Here is a 13,586-nt window from a genome sequence, read left to right on the forward strand (position 1 = left end):
CCCATGTCTCAAAGAGAACCCACAATGTTAAAGCATCATGTGTCATGTTCTTTCATGCTCTTTATTTTTATTCTTTGAAAATATATCCTATGTGCTGTTCAAGATATTTCCCAAACAATGAAAAAGTACTATTCCATCACCCTTGAATGTACAGCTGGCACTGTGCTTTCAGGCAGGTAGTTTTCCTTTGGCAAATCCGCATTTATTCTTCGGGCTGGCAGATGGTGAAAAGCGATCCATCATTCTGGAGAACGGCTTTAAACTGCACTAGAGTCCAGCGATGGGGAGCTTCACACCTCTCCAGCCCACACATGGACTGCTTTGTGACTAGACAGCTGTTGTAATAGTGAGTGTTGAGTTACGGTGAGAGCTGTTGAGTTGACTTTGCCTCCAGAGGCGATGTGGAACTCTGTATGGACTGATAAAAACGAAGGTTGACATTGTTTATACTGTGATACATCAATCAGAGATCGTGTGTTGTGTGGTTTATCACTTCACTGTACTGGTATTCCCCCTGGACGTTTCCTCTAAGCGGTAACAACACCTTCAGTTAACCGGGAAGGTTCAGCTGAACAGGCAGAAATTTGACCACGATGACTGTTGTGTGGTGGTGCAAAGGAGGATCAGAAATTGACATAATTTGTCTGATACAGGACAAAAATTACTTTAAAACATTTAGTGTGCACATCATTATTTTGTCTCGGCCTGTCTAGTTATGGGTTTGATTGATTTCTGCGTTTATGGAGTGTTTATCTGCTGTAATATCTTGATGGGGTTTACAGAAAGCCCAGGCATAACTTTACCGAAAAATAACAAGAGCATTAACTGCAAGGCTATGACTATTACTAATGAATAGCAGCTTTGTTGAAGCTTCTATTGTGTGAAGCTGGAGACAGATTTTTATATAGACGTGCATAGCTTAAATGTGAAAGTCCAAATTGACTGCTTGTTTTCATTTTTTACCCTTGTATGGGATTTTTGGTTTACAGGTCTAATGGATCTATTATGTTTTTAAATGATACAGCTGTGAAAATGTAAAAATATAACTTAATCCAAAATGAAAGGAACATAGAGCAATTGTGGTTTAAATTTTTTGTAATAGAAAAATTTACGAAAACATGTTTATCTTCATAAAAAAAACATAAAAAAATGGGTCCCACAGACTTGAATACCATGCATACAATGTCATGATCCTGCCTCTCCTTGTCTTGGTTTTCGAGTCTTGTGGCAGGATCATGTCAGTCCCATGTGTTTTGTGTGGAGAAAGAGCATTGTTTGGTTTGTCACGCCATGCTCTCTCTCCGGTGTTGCGTCCTTAAGCCCCGCCCCCTTGTTTCCCTGCGGCCCATTAGTGTTAGTCTTGTCACCGGCCCTGGTCCATCTTTCCCTAAGTGTTTCATTCATGTCACCTGCCGCCACTCTCCCTGTGTGATCAGTCCTCGTTAGTGTTTCCCTTTATCTAGTCCCAGTTGCCCTCTGTCTCTTTTCGGTTCATTGTCATTATCATCCCTGTTGTAACCGCACCTTGTTGGATTAGTCCTGTTTGTGGATTATCTTGTTCCTGTTCCAAGTTTGTGTATTTTGTTGCATTATTATTCAAAGGACGTTTGTTTTGTCCCCCTTGTGGGAAGTTTTAGTTTTCATTTGTGTCTTGGTTTTTGTTCATGTTTTCCCCTTCGTGGGTCTTTTGTTTAAATAAAGTTTTGTTTTCTCCCACGTCTGCCTGCGCTTGGGTTCTGTCCATAACCGTGACCGGTTAATATATTGCTGTTGTCCTTCTGAAACCTTGTATCTCCATATTTTGTGGTTTATTTTTGCTATGAAGCCATGTTATTAGTCACCTTTTATGGTTGTCTCAGGGTGCAAATATCTAATGTTTACATTTACATTTTTATTCATTAGGCATACGCTTTTATCCAAAGCGACTTACGAGTAGTTTTATACAGTGGCACATTACTGCAGAGCAATCGGGGTAAGGTGCCTTGCTCAAGGGCCCTTCAGTCATGACCTGCTGGCACTGAGATTAGAACTATCAACCTTCTGATCACAAGCCCAACGCTCTAAACATTAGGCCACAGCTGATCTCTTTAGTCTGTTTTCAGTGAATTTAATTTGTATAATTTCCCTAATATTTGCAGTTATGATGCATAATATTGATTGGATTTTAAATGCCAATGTTGTGGATGTTCAGATTTATTGGAGTTTATTGATCTGATTGAAGTATTTGACATAAATAGTCAGCTTTTGCAAAGCGCTTCTGAAATTCTGACACTGGTGTGAGTCTCAGTTGGATGGCTGCGTGTGTTCAAACAATAAATGAGGCTGGAATATCTAAATCCACTGATTATAACGGCTGTCCGTCTATTTCCGCACATGTGGTGTACCCTCGGGTGTTTGCAGTTGGTATTTTTACGCAATGCCGTTTAGATGTGGGTTTTAAGGGATACCTCATGTGACGCAGTGCAGAATTACAGTGCCCTAGCTTCTACACCACTGATCTTACTTTCATTGATCTGGAAGGGTTTTTGCGTCCATCTGCCCGGAGGGATCCCATGTGATACTAAGTGGTTGTTGCAATATACAGTGTTTTGATTAAGATATTTCACATTCCTGGCAAACCGATCAATTCTGTATTTGGCCTGGTGTATAGTTATGAAAAAACGGTTTGCTTATCTCCTAGAGGAACTGACTTAACTCAATGTTGGTTTGAATCTTTACTTCTAAATATTATATGAAATGCAAATACCTGAATTGATTGATTCCAGTTGCACTGAAATAATAGGTCAGTTTTAATATAGTTTTTTGGAGGTTCAGTTAAATCCAGACTTTATAAAGACTCTCCCTCCTCGAAAAACAATACACTGTTTTCCAGCAGAGGTTTTGATGTAATAATACCAGATATGGTACAAGAAGACTTGTCAGTTGTTGAAAAAAGGATGGGATCACACTGCTCTTTGGTTGAGGAAGTCTCGCCTTTCTTTTCTTCTGTTTTTAAGAGAAACAATTATATTATTGGCAAATGCATTAACTTGTCTTTATCACAGTCCTTACTCTGCAGTGTGCATACACATTAACCGGACCACCTAAACAGTTATTTTATCCTGATTCAAGGTTTGGAAGCCAAATAACGATACTGCTTTTATCAGATTTTATCAGTCTTTGGATATGGAGATTTGTATGTTGTGTTTATTAAGACTAGAAAAGATGCCAGTGGCCATTACCGAGATGTGATCCAAATGAGATTGCTTAAAAAGGATTTTAATAAAATGTCACCTAGACAGCAATGACCGGTCAGTTTGAGAAGTTTCCTGCTTCTTTCTCTTCATACTCTTTTCAGTTTCATTCTCTTGTCTCTAGATTTTCAAAAGACATCTCAACAATGTCACAACTGTTCTCAGATTTGTCAAGACACAAAGCCTGCAATTGAAACTCTTAAGACGTTTTCCTTGCTTTTGGCTTGCTCACTTGGGAGCCTCTAATGCACCATACGGAACACGTGCTGTTAAAGCATTAAAGGACCAATGTGTCATTTTTTGGAGATTGGAATCTTGATGTGGGTTGTTCCCAATTCCCAACCTCATACACTGGACCTTTACATTAAAAATGACATTTTCTTGTCACTTTCAGCTCAGATCACCATCATCTGAGCTTTGCTGTGGACATATATTTTATAGCTCACATTTTATCACTACAATTGTCTCATTTGTATTCATTTTCGGAGAAACATTTCATAACATTACCGTGAAGCTCAATATATTTTCCCAGAGAAACATGTATAAGATGGTATGCAATATACTTTAGCAACATGACGATTTTCAACTAATATCATTCTGTGGCCCAGTGATTTCACTGGGTTTCTTACACATATTGCCCAGCATGTCTCCGTTTCCATTACAGATAGCTGTAGTCCTCCTTATTAATGTTTTATATGTATACTGCAAAATTACATCACAGAGACATCAGTGTCTTGGCCACAAGCTTTAAAAGAGGGATGCGGCACTTCGGACGTCACATTGATTACACTGAAAGATTCACAGCTCTGAACAGCCCACTCAATGTCACTCCCCCAGTCAAGGGACTGGACATTGTATTAGTATTTGTCTTTGAAAACCCCTGAGGGGATGTGATCGTTCTTTTCTTAACATGGTAGTTGTGCTCACACGTCTGCAACATTTACATTGAAGGAGTGGTTTTTTTTAATCGTTTCGTTCACCTGTATGTGACACTTTCTTCAGTGAAACACCAAAGAAGATATTTTCAGAAATGTTGATGTGGTTTTGTGTACATACAGTTGAAGTCAATGGGGGAAAATTATATATTTGCTTACCCTCGTTCTTCAAAATATCTTCTTTCGTGTTCTGAAGAGAAAGTAAGTCATACAGGTTTGACATGAAGCTGAATACATATTGACAGTTTTATTTTTGGTGAACTGTCCCTTCAAGAAACTGCTCTTTCTTATTAATATATAAACAAAAACATTCCCCTTACAATTTAAGTCGTGGACCATCCCAGATAAGCAATGTCAATGACATGTCATCAGATTGGATCTGCCATGACAGACGTGTTCTAGGCTTGTGACCTTTGCATCACTCGAGACATTGTGCTTTTTATCTGCTGCCTCTCCTAGATAAGAAGGGTTCTGCTGCTGTCACATCTGTGAATGAGGTATGTTGAAACAACAGCTCTTATTGTAAATGTCCACCAGGAAAAAATACGGTTCCTATACCACAGGCATTTAGATTTTTGCGTAAACCATTTTACTGGTGAGGTTTGGTGTGAGTTTTATTGGGTTTATTTCTTTTAGGGACTGCTAGAATTTTATAGTTTCAATTAACACCGCATATAGGAATTTTAGAAGAATTTGTTACCAAAGGTCTTCACCAAAGTGAATGTTCAAATGTACATTTTTGGCATATGGTTGGCAGTGTTTGCATTTGACATTCGATGGATAAGACCTTAAGTGTGTCTGGTGTGAACCGGCCTACATAAAGCAAACCTTTCTCCTGTCAGGGTTCACAGGACATGACTGCTCAACGCCGGTTAAAGGCTGCACCTCCAATCCGTGTGATGCTACGGGCACCTTAGCATGTGAAGAGCAGGGTGGCGGTTTCAAGTGCACGTGTCAACATGGTTATACGGGTCGGTTGTGCGAAACGTCCATCCGCCGTTGTGTGGAAGGACTGTGTCATCACGGATCAAAGTGCGTGGACCTTCCTCAGGGCTTTCTGTGTGAATGTTTGCCCGGTAAGTACTTTGATTACTTTGATGCTTTCTCCTGACGATTCATCTTTTGCCCATTGCCTGCCCGCCGGACATTCCTTTCACACCACTACTAATAATGCATGCGTTTTCCCGCACCCATTTTTATCCAGGGTTAAGAGGGTGCTTCTGTGAGGTAAATATCGACGAGTGTCTGGATAAACCCTGCGGTACGCTCAGTGTCTGTAAAGATGGTATCAATGCCTATGAATGTTTCTGTGCACCTGGGTTCATTGGTAAGTCCACCAAAACTGATTTTTTCCTTCACCTATTCGATATCACCTCCGTGCAGCTGTGTTTAAAAGGTCTGTGGCCTTAAATCTGCCACGTATTGTACGACAATAGTTTATCTTATCAAGGGGATTTTCTTAAACTGTCATCACATCCTCTGTCACCTGTTTTATTCAAAGGGGCATCGCAGCCCCCGTATTTACGAGGAAATCCCTGACGAATTATCCTTTCCTCTTCTTTTTAAAGGTAATAACTGTGAGATTGAAGTAAATGAGTGTCTTGGTCAACCCTGTCAGAACGGCGCTTTCTGCTCAGATGAACTTAACACCTTCAGGTGTCTCTGCCCTGCCGGAACCACAGGTACACAATTGTTCCCTGTTGTCGGAGTTTCACAGGCTAACTTGGGAGACAAAATGTCTAAGATGATTAAATGAGTCATAGATGAGAAGGAATGGAATGATTTGCTAATGATGACTGGATGTCAGGAGTTAGAAAGTGTGGAACACATCTGCTTAATGTCATTTAGAATCAGACCGTGACCTGTCAAACTTGTGACAACGTGTTGAACACACGGACAGAAATAAATAGATAATAAACCAAAATATATTAAAAAATGATTACAAGGTCTTTGAAAACAAGTGGTTTGATATAAAAAATTTTATGACACAGTTCACCTTAAAGAGACGTGATCATTGCTTTTGTCATTTGTTTAGTTAACCAACAACCCTTTTCAATTAAAGGGCAGTTTTACTTCTCATCCAATCGCATTAAATCTCCATTTCAGGAGTAATTTCCACTTGATTATTTCGTGTTCATGCAGATTGGAAAGGAAATAGGCTCATTTGTTGGTATGAGTCAGCTCGTGCTCAGTGTGTATTTTAGGAACCTCCTGCCCAACAGAATGTCAATTCATCTCCTTTCATTTCAGACGGGGAGCCGTATTGCTCGAAGGCTTAAAAAGGATTTTAGATTTGTTTGTACTTTTATTCCCAATTCTTTGTGCGTTGGAAACTTCAGCTTATAATTGGTCGGCATGGGAATTTCAACGACACCTCTCATTCTTGCTTTACTCTGTCTCGTCCTTCCTCTTGGCTTTTCAGGCAGTTTGTGTGAAATCCACATCGATGGATGCCAGTCGTCACCTTGCAGGAACAACGGCACGTGCTTGGACCTCTCAGATGGCTTTAAATGCATCTGTCCTTCAGGTTTCATTGGTGTGTAGGACTATATACATTGGACTGTACGATATATTTTTAGGACTATTATTAATTATATTTGTTACATTGACATGATATGGTGGCGACTTAATATATAGAATATACTGTATACAAATAACAGTCCACTTCAAATTTGCCTTTAAAAAGTTGCTTTTTTTAATGGTATTTTACTGTTTTTGTTCAGTATTCATGGTCTGAAACGATGTAAAGTTAAATACACTTTTTAATATTTAATACTATTTAAAAATATTGAATATTTAGTAAACATTTTCTGCAAATAAAAGCAATAATTGAAAGAAGTGTTATAGGACTTCACAGAGTGACGCAAAAAAGCCAAATAACCTAAATAAATAGTACATTCATAAAAACAAATATTGAAAAATATTGAAGGGATCTCTTAATGCTTTTCAGAGCTCTACATACAAATACATAAAAATAAAGTGCTACTTTTTAATATAAATGAATAAACGGTGTTTGTTAATCAAAATCAGTATAATTTATAAAAGGCTTGGGACCTCACATTATATTTGGTATGCCTTTTCTCCTGGGTCTCAAGAATAGAAACTCAAAGAGCCATTGCCGGACAAAGACAAAACCATTGTGTTTCAGGACAATGTGTTGATACATGTTCATTCATGTCATCATAGATTGGATAGCTGTTTTCATCCAACTACATGATAACCTTTTTTATATCGTGTTAGGTCCTGAGTGCTCTGTGGATGTCGATGAGTGCCTCTCATATCCCTGTAAGAATGGAGGCACCTGCATTGACCAGTCGGGTAATTACTACTGCCGATGCGCGGCTCCATTTAAAGGTAATGAAGACTGAGGGACTGGGGTAAAGGGTGAAGAAAAGCAAAGTTAATTAACTTCAGAGAACATTCCTCTCACCTGTCTGAACTCCTGCCGCCAGCCCTGCCACAGCGAAACTGATTCACTGTCCACAACCAATAAAACAATACGAAGAAAAATTGCAGAAAATAAATATAATGTATTAAATGAGAGAATGACACCTGTTATCAACCCTTTCAGCTTGACTCATGAATATTATTTACATGATGTAATGTTCGCCCAGTAATCCTCGCTGAAAGGCAGGTAAGTGGGCGCTTACCATAAAAGATTACCTCTTTACTGCCAATCCACCAGTTGACTAAAGCTTCTGCTTGGTCTTAAAGTCCCCAGACTATATCACCTAAAAATAAACATTCAGAACGTACATTTCTTTTACAGAATAACAGTTTAGGGTGATGTTACCTGCAATGGTTTACCATACAATCAATTATTACAGGATGCCCTGTTTTCATACACGCACATAATACTGATCCAGTCCATAATAATACATCAGAATCGGACCAAATGTCACAATTGATTTTCTCCAAAGCGCCGTGCTGTTGTACTACATTATTCTGATCAGGAATCCGTTGACATTTATCTGGTGTGTATTTACACCTGTTTTACAGATCTGCATTATGTCCGTTATTGGGTTTGCTTGCTTGCGTTTCATGTATGTTTGATGCTCAGCTGGTCAATTCCGGACCCAGAACGCGGCTCATCTTGAATCGATCAGGCGGCTCAATCATCGCTGCATTATATTCAAACAGAGATCACGGCTCACGCTTCCATTAGACGGGCAAATTAGGTTGTCAGAGATAATGATGATATCGGTTATTCTGTTTTGAAGTCGAGGAGAAAACATGCCGGAGACAGAAACACACAGGCTTTAACTGAAGTGATGCTGGAAAGACAAGAACATTGACCTGCGTTACACAGCTATCCTATACTGAACGATCTGGTGTCTAGAATGGAGTTTTAATACTGTGGATATTTCTTTGCAAGACTTAAATGAAACCCTGAGAATTTATGACAGACGCTTGCCCGGCAGTTCCATGTGTGTGATTAGCAGGCTGAAGCGTGTCATTAATTTTCATTGAGTTGTTCACCTGTCTGTCTTGGTTGTGCCAGGTTTCTTCATGTTTTTCTATGGTTTATACACAATTCTGTGCTGCTTTAGTTTCTCCATTTACATAGGCAATTTAAACAAGTTCAACTTTTCATTCAAACTGAGCAATTTCTAGACGTATTGTGGCCATTCCAGTCCAGTGTCTGTTGAATTTCCAAAATGGCAAACCTCAGGATTGACATGCAACGGCAATGTTGAAGAAACTGACAGCATGACAAGACATGAAAACTGTAATAATCTCTGTTATCACCGTAAACAAAATACATTTGAAATTGGCTAAAAACATGCACCAATATTACTGTTGTATTGCTTAAAAGTGAATGTGAACTTGTTTTCTTTGCAGCATATGAGGACCTGAAAAAATACAAAGCATCTTTCCTATTATTTTGACCTGTTTCTCCAGTTCTCTAAATGCAAATTGAAACAATTTTTTATTTGATATTTGGGAGAAATATTGTTAGTTCATAGAATTAAACTCAAATTATAATTGTACCTAAACACAGACCTAAATAGTTCATTCAGAGAAGTGCCATGGACACTCATTAAAATTGAGAGTTTGTAAAGAATAGAATTTTGAAATCTTTGTTACGTGTTGACAGAATGGTATGTCTCTGTGTTTGGAATTGCAGGGATTAACTGCGAGTTTCTGCCTTGTGAGGCTGTTAATCCGTGTGATAACGGGGCTGACTGTGTGGAGGAGGCTGATCCTCTCCTCTTCCCTCTGGGCTTCAGGTGTCGATGCCGACGGGGTTTCACCGGGCCCCGCTGTGAGATCAACATAGATGAGTGCAGCTCCAACCCATGTCTCCACGGCTTCTGTTACGACGGTAACTGCTTATTTCTTAGTCTTGAAACCCAGAACTCAAACCTGTGAGGCCAAACGTTAAAAATAAACTCTATGAAGGAAGAGAGGACTATCAATGTGTCGCTAGGAACTCACACACTCTTTACTATACAAGTTTATAGTGACCTTGACTGTCAGATACAGCCGCAGAAAAAATTAAGAGAACACTCCAAATTTTCATTTCAAATCAACATTTCTAGATGAATTGTGTCCATTCCATCCAGTGTCTGTTGAAAGTCAAATGTGAAAGACTGACAGCATGAGAAGGCCCATGAAAACTGTGGTTATCACTTTACGCTATCACAGAAAAAAATATTTTTTTACTTTTCTTAAATACATGTACAAATATTACTGTTGTATTGCCTAAAAGTGATTATGATTATTTGCAATTTCAATTTTTGAGGTCTAAAGAAATACAGCGCATCTTTTCTGTTATTTTAACCTTTTTCTCCAGTTTTAATTTCCTGAAAATAAACAATATTTTAAGAGAAATATTTGTTAGTAGTTCACAGAATGAAACAAAAACCTAAACACATACCTTTAAATAGTACATTTCAATATCAGAAAAACCACGAAATGGTTTCCACATTTTTTACGATATTTCTAAACCATACGATGAGGAATGCAGGATTGTATTTTTGCAGCTTGACAGCCGTGGGGGTCCACTTTCCTTGTATGCAAATAAGCTGAGGCAAGATTCTTGCAAATATTTCATTTTCAGGCAGAGTAAAAAATGGCAGAATTGTAATTTTGGGGCGAACTAACAAAGAATGCAAGACAATTCAATTCAACCCCATAATCACAGATGCATTAGAAATAAGCAATGTTAGAATATTATTGATATCATGTTATCGCAATAGCAAAATTGTCTAAATATTATCGTGGTCATGAAACGATAGGTCTTCGACAGCCTAATATAGAGAATTGTAGAAAAAAACGAAAAATTTCCTTTGGCAAGGTTCATCTGGTGAAATTATTTTATTTTATAAAAGGTATTTTTAGGTAATTTGACCCATCTCATATTATAGCCCATACCTCTAAGCAGCAGTTATGATTAGAGGATAAAGAAAAGAGGATGCTGATGGCACGTTTCCAAGTCATCATTTGTCCTTTTAAATATTGCAATAAATGCCGACTACAGTGAGATTTTGATATCGTTACATCCCTTTTAGAAATGCACAGTTAGGCCGTGTTCACACTTGACTTCTTTTCTGACAAGAAAAAAACACTTTCAGTGTGCGGTAACAAATAGCAGCCGGCAATGTTCCAAGATAGCATTTGTTCACGAAGGCAGCTTAGAGAGACAGGGTTCATTGGCAAGATTAACTTAAGTCTATTTGAATCAAAAACAGAGAGCGTCTTTGCAAGTGAAAATTAAGCTTACATTTGTACAAAACTATGCACAAACGGCGTTTCGGCCGCCATTTTTTTTCCCCAGCTTGAGCCTTCTCAAACCAATCACGTTCCTTGCATGTTGTCATGGAAACAACAGGTCAGCTGTGAAAAAGGTGATTGACGTAGAGCGTGTTTTTTTTTTTAGAAAAGTTTCACTTTTTTCAACATCAAAAGGCATTCTGAGCTGTAGAAAAAGAAGCTGGCTCGCCGGGACACGGTTAACTCCATAGGATTACAGTGTAAAACAGATGCTTGTAGCTTCAAAAAAGAAATCAAGTGTGAACGTGGCCTTAGTTTTCTCCTCTGACAGGCCAGGTGTCCATTCAGTAAAACCACACTACAGTTGCTCCGGTGAGCTCTTGACAAGAGTCTCGGTCCAGTTGCGATAAAGCATCCGTTAGGCATAAATGCCGCTTTGTAATTTGAATAATGGATGATAAATGGCAAAGTTAATACAATCAAAGCCCTAGGCTGGGTGTTGTTCTCCCTCAGCAATTCAATAAGCTGTTTTTGTTCTTTTGTGTCGCATCTCCTGCATAAATCATTAAAAATACCATAGATCAAACAGATGTTGTCATTTAAGGATTACAGATCGCAAAGCTCCTGTTTTATATTTCCAGAAATTCCTTTTTACATTTTCAGTTCTTATATGATGATGTTTTTGGAGTTTAATTAACATTAAATAATATAAATGTGCATACAGCTCTCCACACAACTTCTATTAAATGTCAGGGGTTACATTTCTTTTATAATCACCCAATTTATTGATATATGACCTGTTTTTAACTCAAAAGTCATTTATGGCTTGGACGACATAAGGAAGATTATACAGCTGGGCTATAGTTTGAGCAGAATCCAACATATCCCAAATATCTCTAATGACCTAATTCAAGTAAAATATCTCTGATTTTATAGTATCTAGGACTTTTAGTTACATTCAAAGAAACGGCAAGATAATAATTATTTATTTCATACTGATTTATTTTTATTATGTCCTAACGCTGCGTTTCACACAAAACACAAAAATAACAAACTATTCCCGTGAGTAATAAAGACCAGGAACGCGATGCTTCGCGATTGGTGTGAACACTGCAATACTTTTCAAATTCATGTCCTTCCTGTTCTTGTGTTCCATGTGGTGACGCATGTTGAATTTTCCTTTTATTTTTAATTATAAAAATGAAATGATTTTATTAATTATTAAGTAAATGTATAGTAATTAAACAATGTTTATTTTCTAAGTTTGTGCGACAGGTGCGGGATTACAGGGTGACAGAGACTCATACAGTATATATTCACTTGCTTTTCTGATTAACAATCTGTGATTAATTCATATTTATTTAACTGCAAAAATATTTTGTTTGTGAGAAAGTGTGGTGTAGGTGGCTTAGCAATAACTTACAACTTTCATATTTACTTTCATGTAACATAAAGAAGGTTGTCATGCTGTTACACAGAAAAAAAAGACAAGACTTTCAAAAGATTTTGAGAAAACTGTGTTTCTAATTCAGAGCATGTTGTCCAATATCCATTTTGTCTAAATACTCTCTTGCTAACATTCCCCTTTATGTTGGAAGTTAACATTACAGGATTTTACTAAACGAAGAATTAAATGCTTTCCATCTAAAGTTTAACTGTTTACACTCCAAGCCCCCCCCCAAAAAAAAACATGTATATTGGATATGGATGTATGGCTGTATATATTTAAAAAATACACAAACGTATGAACAAGAACAGCCAACAGAACATTTATAACTCAATAAAAATGTTTTAATATACATAAGATTAAAAAATTAAAACAATAAATGAACTCCCGAAGTGCCTCTGGACCAGTGTTTACACGCGAAGTGGTCTATTGATGCTGAGCAAAACCAAATTCTACACTATACTATGCTAAACTGTACTGTACTATAGTATAATTTACTATACAGTGACGTTCCATTTACCAGATGCTTTATATCCCCACCTATTTGTAGTTCACTAATTGCATTGTCCTCTCCGAGCGACCTCAGGTTAAGTGCTTCGCTCAAAGGCAGCATGGAGATGTGGGACAATTTTGTAGCTTAGCAACTACGTTCCGTTCCGCCAACATCTCCAATCCCAACAAGCTTCGTCAAACAAAGTTAACCTATTTACTTCCGCCCAGACTGCAGCAGCTCCACGCGTGTAATCCCTCAGGGCCAGAGCGGCACAGAGGAGCTCCGCGATTGCATGCTGGGATGGTGATAGAGAGAGAGACGGCACAGAAAGGTGTGTCTCTCGGGCAGCTGGTGTGAGTAATACGGATGCCACTCCGGACCCCAAGCATTTAATGAGAGTAATCGCGGCTACACACACAAAGATAGAGTGGCAGTATAGATTATGTGGTAAATCTAAGGGATAATGAAGAATCCTGGGACCCTTGTAATAAATTTGCGCCTGTAAGAACCCGCAATTACCTCCGTCACAGGCTGCTGTTCTGCACAAAATAAACGTGAGGCGTTTCTCCACAACCGCGTTAATGATTAAAGGCCTGTGGAACGGGTCATTAGCTTCGACTGAGGCAGACGGAACACAAAGACGGTGGACATGACACATTTGTTGAATTTGTAAAAGAGACTGCTTCACAAACACACTTTTTACATTTAATTGGACACACTGTGTTTTCAGCTGCTGGAGTGAATGTAAATGACCGGCGAGC

General features: G+C 38.4%; 1 protein-coding gene across 1 annotated transcript in view; it reads left to right on the plus strand.

The window, feature by feature from the left end:
• Positions 1–13,586, plus strand: part of eys (eyes shut homolog) — a 160,408-nt gene that overhangs the window by 43,514 nt on the left and 103,308 nt on the right. Inside the window, exons 15-20 of the mRNA XM_079473466.1 lie at positions 5,011–5,244; positions 5,373–5,495; positions 5,737–5,850; positions 6,591–6,704; positions 7,409–7,522; positions 9,297–9,494. Coding sequence (XP_079329592.1) covers positions 5,011–5,244; positions 5,373–5,495; positions 5,737–5,850; positions 6,591–6,704; positions 7,409–7,522; positions 9,297–9,494 — 897 coding nt within the window. The remainder of the gene's footprint in view (positions 1–5,010; positions 5,245–5,372; positions 5,496–5,736; positions 5,851–6,590; positions 6,705–7,408; positions 7,523–9,296; positions 9,495–13,586) is intronic.

The sequence above is a fragment of the Barbatula barbatula genome (genome assembly GCF_947034865.1).
Source record: "Barbatula barbatula genome assembly, chromosome: 14".
Lineage (NCBI taxonomy): Eukaryota > Metazoa > Chordata > Actinopteri > Cypriniformes > Nemacheilidae > Barbatula > Barbatula barbatula.